The following is a 22,913-nucleotide window of genomic DNA, read 5'->3' as shown; positions in this document are numbered from 1 at the left end:
CAAAGCTAGCGGAGCGGAGAAATGGCTCGTGGTCAGACATGGAGTGAAGAGGAGGTAAAAGCCCTCATAGAAATATGGTTTGACAAAAATATATGTCAGTTAAAATAGAGCATTACTAAAACCTGACGCCACGCCATTTTGTTTACATTTCCCTGCGGAAAAGAAGTTGCGTTGTATTGACCAATAGACGAGCGGCATTTCTTCTTCATGGTTTTTTGTCTCGTTTCCTTCCATGGTTTTTGGTACAGCGCCACCACATGTGAAGGATTAGACAAGCTTCTCAAAAGGTTTGGTTCATTTGACAAAAAGCAGTGTGAAAGCAAACCGCTCCAGTTGAAAATGTTAACAATGTTTCAATTTTGGTCCTGAATCGAACCGAGTCTACTGGACTATTAAGTGTGAAAACGACCTTATATAATATCTAGAACTGGGACCTACTTGAATTTATTCTCCATATTTGCTCTGCTTACATGGTGGCTGATGAGTCTGTAGTTGTTTGAAATAAATCAGAAATTGTAAAATGTATTGTAAATGAAATTGTAAATGCAGTGGGTGATTTTCACGTTCATATTGTTGGGTCTTATTGTAGATAGTTATTGCTGCCATATGCAGCTCTTTCTGCATTCTTTGTTGTTTCATTCTTTTCTTTCTGTTTAGCCTGTACATATGCATATATGGCGTGTTGTTTCAGTTCATTTAGGCGAGCAGCATTGCAGCCAATGTAGGTTTTCTTCACAGCTGAAGAAATGTCTGTTTTTAGTCCACTGATGAAGTAGTTGCACAAGTATGTTTCCCAAACATCCTGAGTCACACCTAAATGATCAGATCTTGTAAATCCACAGTGGGTGTTATACACTTCTATTAAATGTGTGAAAAATTCTTCAGGGTCCTCACTGTCTCTTTGTTTGCAGGATTTGATTTTGTCAATATCGATAGAGGCAGGAAATGCTTTTGTGATACACATTTGGACAAAATTGTTGGCACCCTTAATGAAAGAAAAACCCATGATGATCACAGAAATAACTTGAATCTGATTTTTAAAAAAAATTATAATAAATAAAAATTCTATGAAATTTAACCAATGAAAGTTACACATTGCTTTTCAACCATGCTTCAACAGAATTATATTAAAAAAAAATTAAAGTAAACTCATGGAACAGGCCTGGACAAAAATGATGGTACCCCTAGAAAAGACTGAAAATAATGTGACCAAAGGGACATGTGAATCCAAGGTGTGTCCACTAATTAGCATCACAGGTGTCTACAATCATGTAATCAGTCAGTGGGCCTATATATATGGCTAGAGGCAGTCACTGTGCTGTTAGGTGACATGGTGTGTACCACACTTAACATGGACCAGAGGAAGCAAAGGAAAGAGTTGTCTCAGGAGATTAGAAATAAAATTATAGACAAGCATGTTAAAGGTAAAGGCTATAAGACCCTCTCCAAGCAGCTTGATGTTCCTGTAACTACAGCTGCACATATTATTCAGAAATTTAAGATCCATGGGACTGTAGCCAACCTCCTTGGTCATGGCAGCAGGAGGAAAATTGATGACAAAGAGACGGATAATACGAATGGTAACAAAAGAGCCCAGAAAAACTTCTATAGATATTAAAGGTGAACTTCATGCTCAAGGAACATCAGTGTCAGATTGCACCACCCGTCGTTGTTTGAGCCAAAGTGGACTGGGAGACAACCAAGAAGGACACCATTGTTGAAAACAAATCATAAAAAAGCCAGATTTGAATTTGCCAAACTACATGTTGACAAGCCACAAAGCTTCTGGGAGAATGTCCTATGGACAGATGAGACAAAAGTGGAACTTTTTGCCAAGGCACATCAGCTCTATGTTCACAGACAGAAAAATGAAGCATATCAAGAAAAGAACACTGTCCCTACTGTGAAACATGGAGGAGGCTCTGTTATGTTCTGGGGTTGCTTTACTACTTCTGGCACAGGGTGTCTTGAATCTGTGCAGGGTACAATGAAATCTCAAGACTATCAAGGGATTCTAGAGAGAAATGTGCTGGCCAGTGTCAGAAAGCTTGGTGTCAGTCGCAGGTCATGGATTTTACAACACGACAATGACCCAAAACATGAAAGATGCCATCTATAAAAGGCACCCTTCAAACCTGAGACAACTGGAGCAGTTTGTTCATGAGGAGTGGGCCAACATACCTGCTGAGAGGTGCAGAAGTCTCATTGACAGTTATAGGAATCGTTTGATTGCAGTGATTGCCTCAAAAGGTTGTGCAACAAAATATTAAGTTAAAGGTACCATTTATGTCCAGGCCTGTTTCATGAGTCTATCCATCCATTTTCTTCCACTTATCCAGGGCTGGGTCGCGGGGGCAGCCGTCTAAACATCGACTCCCAGACTTCCCCCACGGCAGACACGTCCTCCAGCTCCTCCAGTGGGACCCCAAGGCATTCCTAGGCCACCCGAGAGACATAGTCCCTCCAGCGTGTTCTGGGTCTTCCCCAGGGCCTCCTCCTGGTGGGACATGCCCAGAACACCTCCCTAGGGAGGTGTCCAGGAGGCATCCTGAGCAGATGCCCGAGCCACCTCAGCGGGCTCCTCTTGATGTGTAGGAGCAGCGGCTCTACTCCGAGCTCCTCACCCTATCCCCTGGCCACCCTGCGAAGGAAACTCATTTTGGCCACTTGTATCCGCGATCTTGTCCTTTCGGTCATTACCCAGAGCTCATGACCATAGGTGAGGGTTGGAACATAGATTGACCGGTAAATCGAGAGCTTTGCCTTTGGGCTCAGCTCCTTCTTTACCACAACGGACCGATACAGCGACCGCATCACTGCAGACGCTGCACCGATCCGCCTGTCAATCTCACGCTCCATCCTTCCCTCACTCGTGAACAAGACCCCGAGATACTTGAACTCCTCCACTTGGGGCAGAGACTCACCACCCACCCGGAGAGGGCAAACCACCTTTTTCCCGGTCGAGAACCATGGCCTCGGATTTAGAGGAGCTGATTCTCATCCTAGCCACTTCACACTCGGCTGCAAACCGCCCCAGTGCCTGCTGCAGGTCTTGGCTCGATGAAGCCATCAGGACAACATCATCCGCAAACAGCAGAGATGAAATCCTGTGGTTCCCGAACCAGACCCCCTCCGGCCACTGGCTGCACCTAGAAATTCTGTCCATAAATATAATCAACAGAACCGGTGACAAAGGGCAGCCCTGGCGGAGTCCAACATGCACCAGGAACAGGTCTGACTTACTGTCGGCAATGCGAACACAGCTCCTGCTCCGGTCATACAGGGACCGGATAGCCCTTAGCAAAGGGCCCCGGACCCCATACTCCCAGAGCACCCCCCAAAGGACACCACGAGGGACACAGTAGAATTCCTTCTCCAAATCCACAAAACACATGTGGACTGGTTGGGCAAACTCCCATGAACCCTCGAGGACCCGATGGAGAGTATAAAGCTGGTCCAGTGTTCCCCGACCGGGACGAAAACCACACTGTTCCTCCTGAATCCAAGGTTCGACCTATCGGTCGGATTCTCCTCTCCAGTACCCTGGAGTAGACCTTACCGGGAAGGCTGAGGAGTGTGATTCCCCTGTAATTGGAACACACCCTCCGGTCCCCCTTCTTATACAGAGGGACCACCACCCCGGTCTGCCACTCCAGTGGTACTGTCCCCGACCGCCACGCGATGTTGCAGAGACGTGTCAGCCAAGACCCACAACATCCAGAGACTTGAGGTACTTGGGACGGATCTCGTCCACCCCCGGAGCCTTGCCACTGAGGAGCTTGCTAACCACCTCGTTGACTTCAGCCAGGGTGATGGACGAGTCCGCCTCCGGGTCCCCAGTCTCTGCTTCCTCCTCGGAAGACATGACGGGGGGATTGAGGAGATCCTCAAAGTATTCCTTCCACCGCCCGACAACATCCCCAGTCGAGGTGAGCAGCTCTCCACCCGCACTGTAAACAGTGTTGGTGAAGCACTGCTTTCCCCTCCTGAGGCATCTGACGGTTTGCCAGAATTTCTTTGAGGCCGTCCGATAGTCCTTCTCCATGGCCTCCCCGAACTCCTCCCAACCCCGAGTTTTTGCCTTTATGACCGCACGAGCCGTGGGACACTTGGCCCGCCGGTACTCATCGGCTGCCTCAGGAGTCCCACGAGCCAACAAGGCTCGGTAGGACTCCTTCTTCAGCTTGACGGCATCCCTTACTTCCGGTGTCCACCACCGGGTTTGGGGATTGCCGCCGCGACAAGCACCACAGACCTTACGACCACAGCTACGAGCGGCCGCATTGACAATAGAGGTGGAGAACATGGCCCACTCGGAGTCCATGTCTCCAACCTCCCCGGGATCAGGGAGAAGTTCTCCCGGAAGTGTGAGTTGAAGACCCCTCTGACTGAGGGCTCTGCCAGGCATTCCGAACAGACCCTTACAATATGCTTGGGTCTCTTTGTCTGACTTTCATTGGTTAAATTACATAGACTTTTTATTTATTATTACTTTTGTCACATTCAAGCTATTTCTGTGACCATTGGGAGTTTTTCTTTCATTAACCGAAGGGTACCAACAATTTTGTCCATATGTATAGCTGTGCAGATATTGTTTACAGCTTCTCTATGCAAAGCATTGGAGTCATGTTTCCAATCAACATGATTGCATCACAGTTCAGTGTTCTGAAGTTGATCAGCTATTTTCTGCCATTCGGTTTCAGACATTTCAGTTTCATCTTCAAAAAGAAGAGGCTTGTGCATCGTTTTTCTGATGTATACTTCAGTTTAGTCTTTCTAGTAAAAACATTTTTAAACATGACACAGAAGGGAGGGGGAAAATAGCACAATACAAATGGCAGACTGGGATCTTAACAGGTTTAGACCTTGTTTAGACTGGTTTGGATCTTTTTTGTTCCTGGTTTAGACCTGGTATAGACTTGGTTTGGACCCGTTTAGACCTTCTTTAGACCTATTTTAGTCCTGGTTTTGACCTGGTTTATTCCTAGTTTATTCCTAGTTTAGACCTGGTTTAGTCCTAGTGTAGACCTGGTTTTGACTTAGTTTAGTCCTCTTTAAGACATGGCTTAGTCCTGGTTTAGACCTGATTTAGACTTGGTTTAGACCTGATTTATTCCTGGTTTATTCCTCATTTAGACCTGGTTTAGTCCTGATTTAGAGCTGGTTTAGAGCTGGTTTAGAGCTGGTTTAGACCTGGTATATTTCTGACATAAACTTGGTTTAGACCTGGTTTAGTCCTGGTTAAAACCTAGTTTAGACTTGGTTTAGACCTGGATTAGACCTGGTTTAATCCAGGTTTAGTTTTGGTTTAGAACTGGTTTAATCCTGCTTTAGACCTGGTTTAATCCCGGTTTAGTCCTGGTTTAGTTCTGGTTTCGACCTGGTTTCAACCTGGTTTAGTTCTGATTTAGACCTGTTTTGCTCCTGGTTTAGTCCTGGTTTAGTCCCACTTTAATCCTGGTGTAGATCTGATTTAGACATGGTTTAGACCTGCTTTAGAAATGGTTTAGACCTGGTTTAGTTCTGACTTAGACCTGTTTTACTCCTGGTTTAGTCCCGCTTTAGTCCTGGTTTACACCTGGTATAGAGCTGGTTTAATCTTAGTTTAGACCTGGTTTAAACCGATGTAGACCTGGTTTAGTCCTACTTTAGACCTGGTTAAGACCTAGTTTAGACCTCGTTTAGACCTTGTTTAGACCTTTTTTGTTCCTGGTTTAAACCTGGTGTAGACCTGGTATAGACCTGGTTTGGACTGCTTTAGACCTTCTTCAGACCTATTTTTGTGCTGGTTTAGTCCTAGTTTAGACCTGGTTTTGACTTAGTTTAGTCCTCTTTTAGACATGGTTTAGTCCTAGTTTAGACCTGGTTTATACCTGGTTTATTCCTGGTTTAGACCTGGTTTAGTCCTGGTTTAGTCTTGGTTTAGAAATGGTTTAATCTTAGTTTAGACCTGGTTTAAACCGATGTAGACCTGTCATGATCCGCACTGTCCGCTCCTGGTTTTCCTCCCTGTGTGCTCTTCTCCCTCCCTCACCTGCCTGTACCTGGAGCTGGGCGGAGCTCTCGGCTCCTCCCGCGCGCACCTGCTCTCCATCTGGCTAATCACCACACCTGCCGTGGATAAGAGGAGATGGGGGAAGACACTCAGTGCGAGATCGTCTGTTTGCACTCACCCTGTCTGTGCTGTGTTTGTCGTCTTGACTTGTTCCTGTCGTCCCTGTGTTCCTGTCATGCTCCGGCCCTGGATGTCTCCTGCCCGTTCTGCCCTACACCTGTCTGGTCTGCCTGTCGTCCTGTGGTCCCTTCATGTCCTGTGTTCCCGTTTTTCTGTGTTCCTGCTCACCTGCTCACCTCCGGATCACCCGCTGTTCATACTTTGTTCCATTTTTACAATAAATACTGTAAATCTGCCCCGACTCTGCATCCCTTGGTCCGCTACACACACCCGTTACGACAGAACGATCTCTCCAACTATGGACCAAGCAGACTCGGGGTTCATCGGACAATACAACCTGCCCACCCTGCTCACCTGTCTGTCTCCGGTTCACGGGCCTGTTCCCCGCTTGCTGTCCTGTTCCAACCGGTCCACTCCCAACCTGTCCTCCCCTCGCCTGGACCTTTGTAGCTCCACTGGACACCGTTTCCCGTCCAGGGACCTCCTCGCGTCATCTGAACCTTGCCTGGACCGTGGTAGCTCCGCTGGACACCATTTCCTGTCCAGGGACCTCCTCGTGTCATCTGCCCCTTGCCTGGACCGTGGTAGCTCCGCTGGACACCGTTTCCCGTCCAGGGACCTCCTCGTGTCATCTGCCCCTTGCCTGGACCGTCGCAGCTCCGCTGGACACTGTTCTCCGTCCAGGGACCGCCTCGTGTCCTCTGCTCCCTCGCCAGGACAGTTGCAGCTCCGCTGGACATCATTCTCCGTCCAGGGACCTCTTCGTGTCCTCTGCCCCCTCAGTGGGACCCTCGCAGCTCCGCTGGACTCAGCTTTCCGTCCAGGGAGCTCGTTGTGTCGTCCGCCCATTTCCCGGACAGTTGTTGCCCCACTGGACAGTCTACCGGCCCGCACCAGTGACATTTTTGGTTCAGGTTTAGACCTGGTTTAGAGCTGGTTTAGAGCTGGTTTAGTTCCGATTTAAACTTGGTTTGGACCTGGTTTAGTCCTGGGTTAAACCTGGTTTTGACTTGGTTTAGACTTGGTTTAGACCTGGTTTAAACCTGGTTCAGACTTGGTTTGGACAGAAATGGTTTAGTTCTGGTTTAGACCTGGTTTAGACCTATTTTAATCCTGATTTAGACCTTTTTTAGTCCTGGTTTAGACCTAGTTTTGACCTGGTTTAGACCTGGTTTAGACCTGGTTTAGACCTTGTTCAGACTAGTTTGGACCTTTTTAGGTCCTGTTTAGATGTGGTTTAGTCCTGGTTTTGTCCTGGTTTAGACCTGATTTTGCTCTTATTTAGACTAGATTTAGACCTATACTTTTCTGGTTTAGACTTGGTTTAGAACTGGTTTGATCCGGGTTTAGTACTGGTTTAGAACTGGTATAATCCTGGTTTAGACCTGGTTGAATCCTGCTTTAGACTTAGTTTAGTCCTCTTTTAGACCTGGTTTTATCCTTGTTTAGTCCTGGTTTAGACCTGGCTTAAAGCTGGTGTGAACCTGCTTTAGAAATGGTTTAGAACTGGTTTAGTTCTGATTTACACTTGTTTTACCCCTGGTTTAGTCCTGGTTTAGTCCTCATTTAGATCTGGTTTAGACCTGGTTTAGTCCTGGTTTAGTCCTGGTTTAGACCTGGTTTGACCTGGTTTAGATCTGGTAGACCCATGTCTGATCTTGTGCGTCTCTGACATGTTCTGTTTGATTGACAGCTGATGAAAGCAAGAAACCACATTTCTTCCTGTTACTCTAAATACAGCGGTTGGTTCATGTCCTGTGTGCCTGTATTTGGGCATCTGTGCCCATATTTAGGCATCTGTGCCCTTATTTGGGTGTCCTGGTGCTGTTGATTCTGGACCTGGACTTTGCTTAGATTAAAATGGCCGCCTCAGTCTCTCGAGCTTTCTGCGCTGTTCTTCTCCTCCCAGCATGTACTTGGGCCTCAGGTAAGTCCTGGTAATTTGGTTAGACCTAGTTTCGTCCTGGTATAGTGCTGCTTGGGATTTGGGTTAGTCCCTTGTTCAGAGCAGTGTTTACAGTTTTGGGTTATTTTGAATGACGCTGTTTCTGCCAAAGTCCAAAAATTGATTTTCCTGTCCCCCAGGTTTAAACACTGTTAGTTCTACTACTACTTCTACTACTGTGTGCGTATGTGTGTGTGTATATGTATGTTTGGGTATGTGTGTGTGCGTGTGTGTGTATGGTGTGTATGTTTGTGTACATGCGCATGTGGGGGTGTGCGTGTGTGTGTATGGTGTGTATGTGTGTGTACATGCGCATGTGTGTGTTTGTGTGTGCATATGTGTGTATTGTGTGCATGTGTGTGCGCGTGTATCATTTGTGTGTGTCTGTGTCTCATGTGTATGCATGTGTTTTGTAACAGGCAAATAGTAAAACGGCAGATGTAAAACAGTCGTCATGTGACTGACCGTGGAGCGAAAAGGCTTCTGAGGACACTGCTCCCAGAAGTCAAACATTTATAAAATAAAAATGAGAACCATTGTACCAAATGACATCACAGCTTCTGTAAGAGATGACATCATGACTTTTGTACCAGATGACATCATAGAAAAAGACATCAGTTCTGGTCAAATTGCTGGTGGCCACTGCCTTATATCTATCTAAAGGGAGGGGCTAACTACACTGAAACTGTGAACAGCTATTGTCTCCAGTCTCAACCTTAATGACCCTATTCAACCTGTAATGGCCACCTTTTGTTCTCTTTGTTTCCTGTTTGTTTTGGGTCTGAGGACAGAGTTGTAGATCGTGAGAGATTATGCCTCAGGCCCCCATTCCTCTTTAGATGACATCATGGCTTTTGTAACAGATGATATCTCGGCTTCTATAAGAGATGACCTCAGGACTTTTGTAACAGATATCATGCTTTGTAACAGATGATATCATGGCTTTTGTAACAGATGACATCAGGGCTTTTGTAACAGATGATATCATGCTTTTGGAACAGATGACATTATGGCTTCTGTAACAGATGACGACATGCTTTTGTAACAGATGACATCATGCTTTTGTAACAGATGACATCATGCTTTTGTAACAGATGACATCATGCTTTTGTAACATGCTTTTGTAACAGATGACATCATGATTTTGTAACCAATTATATTATGGCTTCTGTGTTTTGTTGCAGTCTTCTTGAATCCAGCTCGAGCCCACTCAGTCCTGGGCAGGTCTGGACCTGGTTCAGACCCAGTTCTGGTCCGGACTCGAAGGGCCAACTTGTTCCTGGAGGAGATGAGGACTGGAAACCTGGAGCGAGAGTGTGTGGAGGAAAAGTGCTCCTATGAGGAAGCTCGAGAGATCTTTCCTCAGAAGCAGCAGCTGGTCAGAACAAAGAGCACACAGTCAGACCACAATCAGACGAGTGACTAGACTTAACTAAAGATTTCTGTCCTCAGAAGCAGCAGCTGATCAGAACTAAGAATATCAATGCTAATGGTAACCCACAGACTGTATATATAACAGATGACATCATACCTAACCCTCTACCAGACGTGTTCCAAACAGGAAGTGATCATGGGAGTGATTTGGCTCTATTGACCAATTTAATTTATTTTTGTAAAGTCCAAAATCACAACAGCAGTTGCCTCTTAGGGCTGAACATGAATCAATTTAACCAACAAAAAGTTAGAAAACCAACAATGAAAGAGAAACAGAGAAAACGAGCAAATGGATAACTGTCCCAGAACATCCCCTGTCCTTAGACCCTCCTTCTCCTCCTCCTTCTTCCTCAGTGGGATAAAGAGAAACCTCGAGGAGAACCACAGTGAAGGAGAGATCCACTCCCATGTACGGACAGCTTGCAGACATGTCCAGGATTAATGTGCATCCATTTGCAGATAGAGTTCGAGTCTGTAGGGCCAAAGCCACTCAACTAAGGGACAGAGAGGGGCCCACTCACGGCAGGATGGGAGTCACCCCAGCGAGGCGCCGGGTCCATAGAACAGGATCAGTACACAGGAGGGCATCTAGGGTGTTCAGCGGCCAGGCATCTGAAGGGAGGGAATTCACTTTCTATGTAAAAACCATGGCCCCTTTCGCTGTAACTGTTGCTGTCAGACTCATCATTCTGACCTTCAAATGTTCATATTAACCCGCTCTACATGATCCTTTGTGTTGTTACTTCACTCTTTTGTCCTGAAATCAAGATATGAACATTAATAACAGAACATTCAGGCGCCTTCTTTCCCCAAGGTCGCTTCCGCTAGCATTAGCAACAGGTTTGATTGACAGTGTTGCTTAGTATTTGCTCCCTGCCAAACCAGTGGGAATGGTGGGAAGGGGCTTTACCTTCAAAGCCTCACTCTCAAAGTAGCTCTTTGGTTGCTATGATACATGAGGCCGGGCTCCAGACTAACCCCTATAACTGCTAGCCTTGATGAGTTTCATTTGGAGCTGAATGACGTCACACTCCTACTGTCTCTCTTCTTTATACAGTTTATGTGCTAACCTGACTCACCCTACTGACCATAGACCATCAGTACTGCTGACCAGAGACCGGGACCAGAGAAGAGGGACTGTTTAAACTGACCAATCAGAACCAAGCAGTGACTTACTCTTTTTTTTGTTTCAGGAGGCCTTCTGGACCAAATACCAAGGTACAATACAACTTCAATTATTCAATTTGAACTATATTTATTCTCTTTACAAAAATATTTACATGTTTATGATTTCCTCAGTTGCACATTTCAAAATTTTAACAAATTTCTTCCCATTTTTTTTGCAAGGTAGTCAGTGGAAATCAGTAGAATCAGAGGCAGTCAGTGGAGTCAGAGAGAGTCATTGGGAGTCAGTGGGAGGCAGGGGGACTCAGAGGAAGTCAGTGGAGTCAGAGAGAGTCATTGGGAGTCAGTGGGAGGCAGAAGACGTCAGAAGGAGTCAGAGGAAGTCAGTGTGACTCAGAGGGAGTCAGTGGGATTCAGAGGAGTCAGAAAGAGTCAGATCGAGTCAAAAAAAGTGAGGGAGTCAGTCGCTGGGAGTTAATGGGGGCCAGTGGGAATCAGTCAGAGTCAGGGGGAGTCAGAGAAGTCCTTGGGAGTCAGAGGGAGTCAGTGAGAGTTGGAGGGATTCAGAGGGAGTTAGTGGGAGTAAGAGGAAGTCAGTGATAGTCAGAGGGAATCAGTGGGCGACCCCACGGTAATGTTGGAAATCTTGAAAGCTTTTAAAAACAAAATATCTACTCTATGGGTCTGTGCTTTGTAGTGCATATATGTACGTGTAATGTACTACATATATGCAGTACATGTGTGCATTTCATGTATGCAGTACATGTGTGTAGTACATGTGTGTAGTACACGTAAGCAGTACATTAATGCATTACATGTATGCAGTACATGTGTGTAATATATGTATGCAGCACATGCATGTAGTGCATGGATGTAGCTCGTGTATGCATTACATGTATGCAAAACATGTATGTAGTACATGTATGCAGTATATGTGTGCAGTACATGTTTGTAGTACACATGTGCAATACATGTGTATGTAGTACATGTAGTAAGTAAATGTAGTAATTGTGTGTTGTGTTTTGAGCTGGTGACCCGTGTGACTCTGCCCCCTGTCAGAACGGTGCTACGTGCACACGCCATGTGCACAGCTTCACCTGTAAATGTGCACCTGGTTACCATGGACACCTGTGCGATAAAGGTACTAGTGCTACTACTAATATACTGCAAATACATCTGTGTTATATATCTTTGTTATATCTGTGGTTTATATTTGTGTGTTATATCTATGTTATATCTGTGTTATGTCTGTATTCTATCTGTGTTATATCTGTGGTTTATAGCTGTGTTATATCTTTGTTATATCTGTGTTATATATCTATGTTATACTGTATCTCTGTATTATATCTGTGTGCTATATCTGTGTTATATCTGTGTTTTATATCTGTGTGTTATGTCTGTGTAATCCCTCAGTCGTCCAGGTCTGATCCATAGCAAAAGACAAAGTTTAAATCTGTCAACATGACAAATCCTTGTAAGAGTGAAGACATTTAGCTGCTCATCCAAGCTGCTTCTTCAGTTCTGGACAGAATGCTGGTGGCCACTGCCTTATATCTATCTGAAGGGAGAGACTAACTACACTGAAACTGTAAACATCTATTGTCTCCAGTTTCAGCTGAAACTACCCTATTCAGCCCTTAACGAGCCTGAGATTATGTCTCAGGCCCCCAGTCCTGTTTAAGGAAGGATTCTCTTTCCTAACAAAAATAGCTTCCTTAAATCCCCTCTCAAACCATTTCTTTTCTCTGGTTAAGATCTGAACTTCACTATCTTCAAAGAAGTGGTTAGTGGCTTTGAGATCGATATGTACGGCCGACTGGGGTCCAGAGGAACTCTCACGCAGGTGTTGGTACGTCATCTTATGGAGTACCTGTTTAGTTTCTCCAATGTAATGCTCACTGCACTCTTCACTACACTGAATGGAGTAGACTACAATACTTTGTTTATAGCTCTGGGTTTTGTCCTTAGGGTGGACCAACTTTTGGGTTTCTGGGTTTGAAAAAGACAGGAATCTCATACTGTCTGAAAATTCTCTGAAGTTTTTCAGACACACCCGCTGTGTAAGGAATGGTAACACCTTTCCTTCTCGGTTCAGATGCCCTGTTGTTCTGTTTATAAGTGAAAAGAGAAGTCACATCAAGTGAAACCATGATCTCATCTGAATCAAATTGGAGATGCTTGATTTTGCTCACAAATTCTGCTGTGTTGTCAATATGGTGCTCTGTGTTGCCACTTGTATCCCCACATAGTGATGGAGGCAGCAAAGAGGAGGCTACTGCAGGATACTAAGCTAAAAGACAGAACAAAACTGACACCGGACAGGATCTGCAAACTGCTGGAAATTTGTCTAAATACCACATATTTCTAGTTTAGAGGGAATTTCTACAGGCAAATCCACAGCTATGCAATGGGCTCACCGGTCTCTCCTATTATGGCTAACTTATACGTGGAACAATTTGAACAGGATGCATTGGCCTCATTTCCAGGCACTCCACCCATTGGTATCGATATGTGGATGACAACTGGACTCAGATCAAAATTCAAGATCTGGAGCCCTTTACTACACATTAATGCTGTGGATCCAAACATCAAGTTCACATGGGAAGAGGCCAAGGAGAACAAACTGGCCTTCTTAGATTGTGCAGTAACAATACGAGAGGACTGGCAACTCCAGGTAGAAGTATTCAGGAAGCCCACACATACTGACCAATACCTGCTGTTTGATTCACACCATCCACTGCAGCACAAACTCGGAGTTATCCGTACACTACAACACAGAGCTCAAGTGGTGCCCACAAACACAGAGGGAGACATAATCTCTCCCCCATCTATAACCCCATCCTCAGACCCAGAACAATGAGAACAATAGCAGGGTCGTTAAGGGCTGAATAGGGTAGTTTCAGATGAAACTGGAGACAGTAGATGTTTACAGTTTCAGTGTAGTTATCCCCTCCCTTCAGATAGATATAAGGCAGTGGCCACCAGCATTCTGACCAGAACTGAAGAAGCGTCTTGGATGAGCAGCAAAACGTCTTCACTCTTACAACGATTTGTCCAGTTGACAGATTTAAACTTCTTCTTCTGCTATCTGTGTGTTATATCTGTGGGGTCTGTCTGTTTTACATCTGTGTTTTATATCTGTGTTTTACATCTGTACGTTATATCTGTGTGTTATATCTATGTATTATACCTGTGTGTTATATCTGTGTGTTATATCTGTGTTATATATGTGTGTGATCTGCTTCTTTCACAGCATGTTTATTACATTTGATCATGCTTATATTTGATGATGTTGTTGTTTACTTTCTGTTATATATTTATTATAATTAATTATGTTAATATTTTATCTTCACGCATTGTTGGGTATCTGTTTATCCTCAGCCAAGTCGACGTCGTGGAGCTGCAGACACAGAAATGGCGGCTGTGAGCACTTCTGCGCAGACTCTACTGAGCGCGCTCAGATATGCTCCTGCGCAGATGGATACAGGCGAGATCAGGACAACACCAGCTGCATTCCTAATGGTCAGAAACACTTAGCGGACAGGGGCAGACAATCAGAGTGCAGCGCACAACCAGCTGACAATGACACAGCAATGTAACATTATATATATATATAAAATAAATAAATAAAAAGAAAGAAAATAATACTAATTCAATGCATACTGTTAATTATGGTGCTCCACAGCATCCCCTGACTCTAGAATAAAGTTCCCATTAATTTTTCCCATAAACGTTTTGAAAAAATTCACTATTAAAATGTGATTACTGTAGTACTGTTACTGTAGTACTTTTACAGTAGTACTGTTACTGTTGTGCTGTTACTGTAGTACTGTCACTGTAGTACACTGAAGTGTTGTTACTGTAGTACACTTACTGTAGTACTTTAACTGTAGTACTATTACTATTGTACTGTTACTGTAGTACTTTAACTGTAGTACTGTTACTATAGTACTTTTACTGTAATACTGTTACTGTAGTGCTGTTACTTTATGCTCTTACTGTAGTACAGTTACTGTAGTATAGTCATGTAGTCCTGTTACTCTAGTACTGTTATTGTAGTACAGTTACTGTCGTACATTTTATGTAGTACTGTTACTTTATGCTCTTACTGTAGTACAGTTACTATAGTGCTGTTATTGGAGTATTGTTACTGTAGTACAGTAGTACTGTTACTGCAGTAACACAGTAGTACAGTACTGTTACTGTAGGACTTTTAATGTAGTACACATCTGCAGTCTGTTTGTCTCCGTCTAGTGGACAGCTTGTGTATTACAGCTGTGTTTCCCTCTAGTGGACAGTGTCTATTAAAGCTGTGTCTCCCTTTAGTGCACAGCTTGTGTATTAAAGCTGTGTCTACCTCTAATGGTCAGTGTCTATTAAAGCTGTACCTTCCTTTAGTGGACAGCTTGTGTATTAAAGCTGTGTCTCCCTCTAGTGGGCAGTGTGTGTATTAAAGCTGTGTCTCCTAGTGGCCTTCCCGTGCGGGCGTATTCAGATGTACTTCGCTCCTAGAGTCGTGAATGGACAGGTGTGTCCCAAAGGACACTGCCCCTGGCAGGTAACTACAAGACTGCAAGAATGCTACAAAAATACCACAAGAATTCTATGAAAATACTACAAGAACATTACAGTTCTATTATTACTAATATTATTAATGCCTGTGTTATTCCTCAGTCATCTAGGTCTGATCCATGGTAAAAGCCAAAGTTAAATCTGTCAACTGGACAAAACGTTGTAGGAGTGAAGACGTTTAGCTGCTTTCAGGTTTGATCAGATTACTGGTGAACTAATATTATTATTTCCCCCTTCTCTCTCTGTCACCCCCTGCTGTCGTAGGCCTTGCTGACAGAGAATCATGATTTCGTGTGTGGAGCTGTGGTCCTGAATCCTCGCTGGGTACTGACCGCAGCTCACTGTGTCCAGCCTAAACCCAATGGTGTGTTCCACATCACTGTTGGTAAGGCCTGGTTTAGTTCTGGTTTAGTCCTGATTTAGTCCTAGACCTAGTTCATTTCTGGTTTAGACCTGGTTTATTTCTGGTTTTGTCCTGGTTTAGACCTGGTTCAGTCCTGGTTTAGACTGGCTCAGTTCTGATTTAGACCTGGTTTATTCCTGGTTCAGACCTGGTTTAGACCTGGTTCAGACCTGGTTTAGACCTGGTTTAGTCCTAGTTCAGTCCTGGTTCAGACATGGTTTAGACCTGGCTTAGACCTGGTTCCTAACCTGGTCTCTGTTTCAGGGGAACACGACCTCTCACTGCCGGAGAACACAGAGCAGAAACGACGTGTGGTCAAAGTGTTGGTTCACGAGGATTATAACCAGACTTCCTCGGACTCTGACTTGGCTCTGCTCAAGCTGGTGCGGGACGTGAAGCTGGGCCGATATGTGATCCCGGTCTGCCTCCCAGGACCCAGAGGCCAGGGCTCGGGTCCGGGTTCAGGTCTGGCCCGGACTTTGGCTGCTGTCCGGGTCTCGACAGTGTCCGGATGGGGGCGGGTGGCACAATTTGGGCAGCCATCAGATATACTACAAAGAGTCAATGTAAGTACTTCTCCTGTAGTGAGTAGTAGTAGCAGTAGTAGTAGTAGCTGTAGTACTAGTAGTAGCACTAGTTGTAGTAGTAGCAGTAGTAGTATAAATATTCTTTCTCCCCTCAGGTCCCTCGCGTCCGCACTCTGGACTGCCGTGCTCAGACAGGTCTCAACATCTCCAGGAACATGCTGTGCTTTGGGATGCGCTCTGGGGGTCAGGACTCATGTGAGGGCGACTCGGGGGGGCCCTTGGTGACCCGCTTCAGGAAGACGTCGTTCCTGACTGGAATCGTGTCGTGGGGGCGGGGCTGTGCCGAGAGGGGCCAGTACGGTGTCTACACCCGCGTCATCAACTACCTGCCCTGGATCTACCGCACCATGGAGCGAAATTAGAGCCAAAATGTCCCCAAAATAAGGGTGAAAATAGAGCCAAAATGTCCCCCAAATGAGAGAGAATTCAGAGCCAAAATGTACCCCAAATAAAAGTGGAAATAAAGCCAAGAAGTCCCCCAAACAAGAGAGAAACTAGAGCCAAAATGTCCGCCAAATAAGAGTGGCAATAGAGCCAAAATGTCCCCCAAACAAGAGTGAAAGTTGTGCTAAAATGTCCCCTAAATGAAACTGAACCTAGAGCCAAAATGTCCCCCAAACGACAGAGAAATTAGAGCCAAAATGTCTACCAAACAAGAGTGAAAGTAGAGCCAAAATGTCCCCCAAACAAGAGTGAAAGTAGAGCCAAAACGATTAATAATACATACATAGTTTTATTGGTTTCTGGCTTTGCATAAACAAACGAATAACAAACATACTGAAAACCCCACTACAATTTTTACATTTTTCAACATAATATATTTTAAGATTTTTGCCGTGAAAGTGTCAGGATGCTAGCCAACACTGCAAACATGTAGCTTAAAATGCCCATTCCAAACAATACTTTCTTTCAGTAAAATTTTGTGATACACATTTATGATTATCAATATAAACACTATAAACTGCTCACGAATCTAATGTTATTCTTAAAATCAGCTGCTGCCAAAGTGTGCACAGGTTAGCTAAAGATACAAGGTGAGCACTATGACTATGTTGTTGTAAAAGAGGGTTGGTTCTTAGTCGATTTACCCAGGTCAATAAAGGTTAAATAAAATAAAATGATAGACTACAGTCACTAGAGTCAAAATGTCTGTCTGCCCTGCGGTGCACATGTTAGATCTATTTCTTTCACTGGACGAGCTCTTTATGTTTCCACTGCTTCAAACCTGCTCTGTTCATCGTTTATGAATAAAATATTATTAAAAAAAATGAAATATAGTGTAATGTCAGTGTAATGTCAGTGTGATGTCAGTGTGATGCTACAGTGTGATGTCACAGTGTGACGTCACAATGTGATGTCAGTGTAATGTTACAGTGTGATGTCACAGTGTAATGTCACAGCGTGATGATACGGTGTAATGTCACAGCAGGATGTCAGAATGTAATGTCAGTGTAATATCAGTGTGATGTTACAGTGGGATGTCAGTGTGATGTCACAGTATGATATGAGTGTGATGTCACAGTGTGATGACACAATGTGATGTCAAAGTGTAATGTCACAAGTGTGATGTCACAGTTTAATGTCACAGCGTGATGTCACAGTATAATGTCAGTGTGATGTCCCCATGTAATGTCAGACTGTGATGTCACACTGGAATGTCAGTGTGATGTCACAGTTTGATGTCATATTGTGATGACATGATGTTATAGATCAAACTTTAGTGTCACGTTTAAACTGCGTGAAGAAAAATCCTTCATAAATATTATTAAGTGTGATTGTGTTGTTTTAGTCCTGGTTTAGACTTGGTTTAGTCCTGATTTAGATCTAGTTTAGACCTGGTTTAGACCGGTTTAGACTTGGTCTTTGGTGCTTGAGATTGATTGAGAGAGATGACAGTGATTCTAACAGGCTCCAGTAGGACTCATTAAGGATGTAGAGGTATTGTTTAGTCCTGGTCTTTGGGGGGTCCTGGCTCAGATCCAGGCACAGGTCCAGGTCCAAGTCCCAGTCCACAGCGGGGTCTTTCTGAAGTGTGTGACCACAGGTGGCGCTGCAGACCTGCCCATTCAAACAGCAGGAGACTAATGACTTTCTAATGAGTCTCACACAGAGTCCTTTGTGTGAGGGACAAAAGGGCTCAGAGCAGACACATCCGGAACCGGGACTGGACAGGGACCAGGACTGGTCCAGGATGGGACTGGGACCGGGACTGGGACCGGGACTGGACCGGGACTGGACCGGGACTGGACCGGGACTGGGCCGGTACTGGACTGGGACTGGACCGGGACCGGGCTGGGATTGTACCGGGACTGGACTGGGACTGGACTGAGACTGGACTGGGACTGAACCGGGACTGAGATCGGACCAGGACCGGACCAGGACCGGACCAGGACTGGACCAAGACCAGGACTGAGACCGTACCAGGACCAGACCAGGACTGAGGCTGGACCAGGACTGAAATGGGTAGAATAGGATCAGACTTGCAGCCGTTCTGACCAGGACCAGGCCCAGATCTGGAGCAACACAACACAAACTGGAGGAGGTGCTATTGTCTTTGGTGCAGTTTATTTACATTGGTGAACACATGTACATGATTACAATCAGCCGACCAATCAGAGCAGCCGACACAGCAACAGCCAGTCAGAAGCAGTGTGTGGAGCAGCATCAGAGACAATAGACATGACCTCCCATACACCTCCTGTGCTCTCATGTGAGGAAATGTCCACACTGGGATTTAAATCTTTTCTAATGTAGTTTCCTCATCACAAACATACCTGGTGTTGTGCTTTGCGTTCCACCTTGTGACGTCATGTGGTAATACAGCAAGTGTTTTTAAACTCCATACACCTTGACTAGAATCATTTGGATGATTTTAGACCTGGATTTGCCAATCTCTACTGAACTAAAGGCAAAAGGAGGTGTTAACTTGAAAACTACCAGTTCATGACATCACAAGGCGGAACAGAGCATTTTGAGCTTTGGAGATGTAGACAGGCCAATAATAAAGGATTACTCAAACATGAATTAAACAAAACATAACTCCAGGTATGTTTTTGAGGAGGGAACAGCATTAGAACATTGAGTTTACAAGAGTCAGTTTGCATAATAAAGGACATTTAAGTGGTGTCCATTTTTGTGTCAGACGTACTCCTGCCTGGCCCCGTCCCTCTGCACCATAGACCTGCCCCTCTGCGCTGTAACCTCGCCCTCTTCCCTGCAGGAGCTCCATAGTGCCCCCACAGTCAGCATGTAGACTGCAGCCGAGGTCCAGCCCAGAAATAGCCCGATCCCCAGGTCCCATCGAGGAATCATCTCCAAAATGGTGTCCTCCTGATACCGCCGGATTGTCACATACCCTGCCCACGACACGGGACATGCCTCCAGAACCGCTGACAACACGCACAGCACCGCCCCGCACCCACGCAGTCTGCGCTTCAGTGCCCCAGAAGCAGCCACGCCAAAGCACTGAGGAGACAACAACACAGGAGATCACCTAGAGAAGCAGAGTCAGAGGAGCAGAGGAGCAGAACCAGAGGAGCAGAGGAGAAGAACCAGAAGAGCAGGGCCAGAGAAGCAGACCCAGAGGAGCAGGGCCAGAGGAGTAGAGGAACACACAGGAGCAGATAGGAACAGACGGGGGCAGACCTTGGGCATGTGCACCAGTCTCAGTCCAGGAACAGTGACAGCGATGGCGGCGGCTCCGCTCATTAGCGCCCCCAGAAGGAGTCCGCGGCCCAGCAGGAGGGGGAGGGGTAGGCTGAGGAGGGAGCTGTGAGGTTTACAGCTGAAGACTGAGTCCTGGACCACACACCCTGACCACAGACTCACATGGACCTTCTCCAACTCCACCAGCTCCAGATGACGCTCCATCCATGGACTCAGACAGCACGAGAGAGCCAGGAGCCAGGAGCAGAGCAGGAAGGCCAGGGACAGCAGTTCCAGGAGGGGGCAGGGGACAGGGACAGTGGGAGAGGAGTAGGGGACGGGGGGGGTGGGGGTAAAGGGGGGGGCTGACCGGGGCATCTGGGTAAGACCAGCTGAGAGAAACACACACAGGAAGAACAGATCTGATGTTAATTTTTGGTCAGTTTGAAGGACGTGGATGACCACATGGATTATGTCCACATGGATAATGAAAATATTGATAATGACCACATGAATAATGACCATATGAGTAATGACCACATGGATGATTACAATATTGATAAGGATCCCATTAATAATGACCACTTCGACAACAACCGCATCAATAATGACATCGATAATGACCACATCGATAATGACCAACTCAATAAAGACCACACTGATAATGACAACAAGGACAATGGCCAAATCGATAATGACCACATCCATAATAACAACATAGATAATGGCCAAATCGATAATGACCACATGGATAAACCACATCAATAATGATCACATGGATAATGACCACATAGATAAAGATCATATGTATAATGACCATATGGATAATGAGCACATGGATGATGACCACATTAATGACCACATGGATAATGACCACATCAATAATAACCACACTGATAATGACCACATGGATGATGACCACATCAATAATGAACACATTGATAATGACCAGCAATAATAACCACATTGATAATGACTACACTGATAATGACCACATTGAAAACAACCACATTGATAATGACCACACTGATAACAACCGCATCAATAATGACCACATGGATAACGACCACATGAATAATGACCACATGACCACACTGATAACCACATGGATAATGACCACATTGATAATAGCCACATTAATAGTGACCACACTGATAATGACCACATTGATAACAACAACATCAATAATGACCACATGCCTCACATGGAGGAGTTCAAGTATCAAGGATGGAGTGTGAGATTGACAGTTGGATCAGTTGATGCGCTTGCTTATCGGGCTGTTGTGGAAAAGAAGGAGCTGAGTCCAAAGGCAAAGCTCTCAATTTACCCATCAATCTATGTTCCTACCACATTGATCATGGTCATGAGCTTTAGGTAAAGACCGAAAGGACAAGATCGTGGATACAAGCGGTCAAAATGGGTTTCCTTCGCAGGGTGGCTGGGTGTTCCCTTAGAGATAGAGTTGCTACTCCTCCATGTCGAGAGGCTCTTGCATCTGTTCCGGATGCTTCTTGGACGCCTCCCTAGGGAGACGTTCCAGGCATGGTCCACTGGGAGGAGGCCCCAGGGAAAACCCAGAACAGGCTGGAGGGACTATGTCTCTCAGCTGACCTGGGAACACCTTGAGATTCCCCTGGAAGAGCTAGAGGAAGTGTCTTTGGAAAGACTAATCTGGAGCAGAGTTCCATATTTGGAATTCCAGCAGTAATTATCATAGCAACCAAAGAGCCTATCAGGCTGTTGAAGATAACACCCCTTCCCACCCGCATCACTGGTTTAGCAATACTGTCGATCAAACCTCTTGCTGATGCTACTGTGAGTGACCTCAGGGAAAGAAGGATTTGTGCCTGATCAATGTTCTTGATGTTAATGACAACTACACCCATAACATAACAGACACCTACACCCATAACATAACAGACAACTACAATCATAACATAACAGACAACTACACCCATAACATAACAAACACCTCCACCCATAACATGCCACCCAGAACATAACAGACAACTACACCCATAACATAATACCCAGAACATACAGTAACAGACACCTACACCCATAACATAACAGGCACCCACACTCATAACAGAGAACTACACCCATAGCATAATAGACATCTACACCCATCAAATCTGCTTCCAATTAATCTTTATGAACATGCAAATGTTTTCATATTATTATTATTATTATTATTATTATTATTATTATTATTATTATTATTATTATTATTATTAACAACAACAACAACAACAACAACAACAACAACAATAATAATAATAATAATAATAACACCATAATCTAAACCAAAGGCTTTGTTCATTTAACGATTTAAACACAGAATGAGCTTTCGAACTACAATTTTAACAGAAATAAACAATATTTCCTTGAGAAAGAACAGAAATAAACGACTCACCTCAGTGGCAGACCTAGCTTCAGGAGGTTTCAAACTGAACTCAAATTTTTTAAACTTTACATAGGAGTGAAAAGGCAAAGTTTTTGTCTCTGAGAATCAAACTCTACAAATACAACTTTATATGTGTTTGTTCAGCAGAGGACAGACCGTATCTATAAACAGACTGACACTGATTCATGACAGAGAGCGGAGGAGAGAAGGAGGGAGGAGGAGAGAAGGAGGGAGGAGAGAGAAGAAGGAGGGAGGAGAGAAGAGGGGAAAAAGGAGAAAGGGAGGAGAGGGGGGAAAAAGGAGAAGAGAAGGAGGTAGGGAAGGCAGAGGTGGGAAAAGGGACGGGGGAGCGACTTGGTTAAGAAACATAAGAGGAAGGAAAATGAAAAGACGTGATGAGGAGTTAAAGAAGATGAGACAGGGACGCGTGAGACAGGGACACAGCGTTCCCCAGTGGACACGGAGGATCAGTGCAACTCATATCTGATTTTTGAATTGTAAACTAATTCTATTCTATTTATTGTCCTGTTTTAACTTTAAGCACGGCGTGTGTAAAATTTAAAATAAAAATAAAATACAACGAAATAACGTGTCGGATGTGACGTCACGGAGCAGGAAGT

General features: G+C 44.9%; 2 protein-coding genes across 2 annotated transcripts; one reads left to right on the top strand and one right to left on the bottom strand.

Moving 5' to 3' along the window:
- Nucleotides 1–8,016: 8,016 nt before the first annotated feature.
- On the top strand, nucleotides 8,017–17,522 carry f7l (coagulation factor VII, like). Its single transcript, XM_055227250.1, has 9 exons — nucleotides 8,017–8,102; nucleotides 9,305–9,498; nucleotides 10,748–10,772; nucleotides 11,707–11,820; nucleotides 14,061–14,201; nucleotides 15,149–15,237; nucleotides 15,516–15,636; nucleotides 15,919–16,220; nucleotides 16,337–17,522. Exons 1-9 carry the CDS (start codon nucleotides 8,036–8,038, stop codon nucleotides 16,601–16,603), a joined length of 1,320 nt encoding a protein of 439 aa, XP_055083225.1. The 5' UTR covers nucleotides 8,017–8,035; the 3' UTR covers nucleotides 16,604–17,522.
- Nucleotides 17,523–19,379: 1,857 nt separating this feature from the next.
- LOC117382849 (putative claudin-24) lies at nucleotides 19,380–20,264 on the bottom strand. Its single transcript, XM_033980089.1, has 2 exons — nucleotides 19,887–20,264; nucleotides 19,380–19,706 (listed from the first exon to the last, which is right to left on the bottom strand). Exons 1-2 carry the CDS (start codon nucleotides 20,262–20,264, stop codon nucleotides 19,380–19,382), a joined length of 705 nt encoding a protein of 234 aa, XP_033835980.1.
- Nucleotides 20,265–22,913: the final 2,649 nt, after the last annotated feature.

This window comes from Periophthalmus magnuspinnatus, chromosome 15 (assembly GCF_009829125.3).
Source record: "Periophthalmus magnuspinnatus isolate fPerMag1 chromosome 15, fPerMag1.2.pri, whole genome shotgun sequence".
In the NCBI taxonomy this organism is placed as follows: Eukaryota; Metazoa; Chordata; class Actinopteri; order Gobiiformes; family Gobiidae; genus Periophthalmus; species Periophthalmus magnuspinnatus.
The sequence above is the reverse complement of the archived record's forward strand: the minus strand, read 5'-3'. Positions and strand labels throughout refer to the sequence as shown.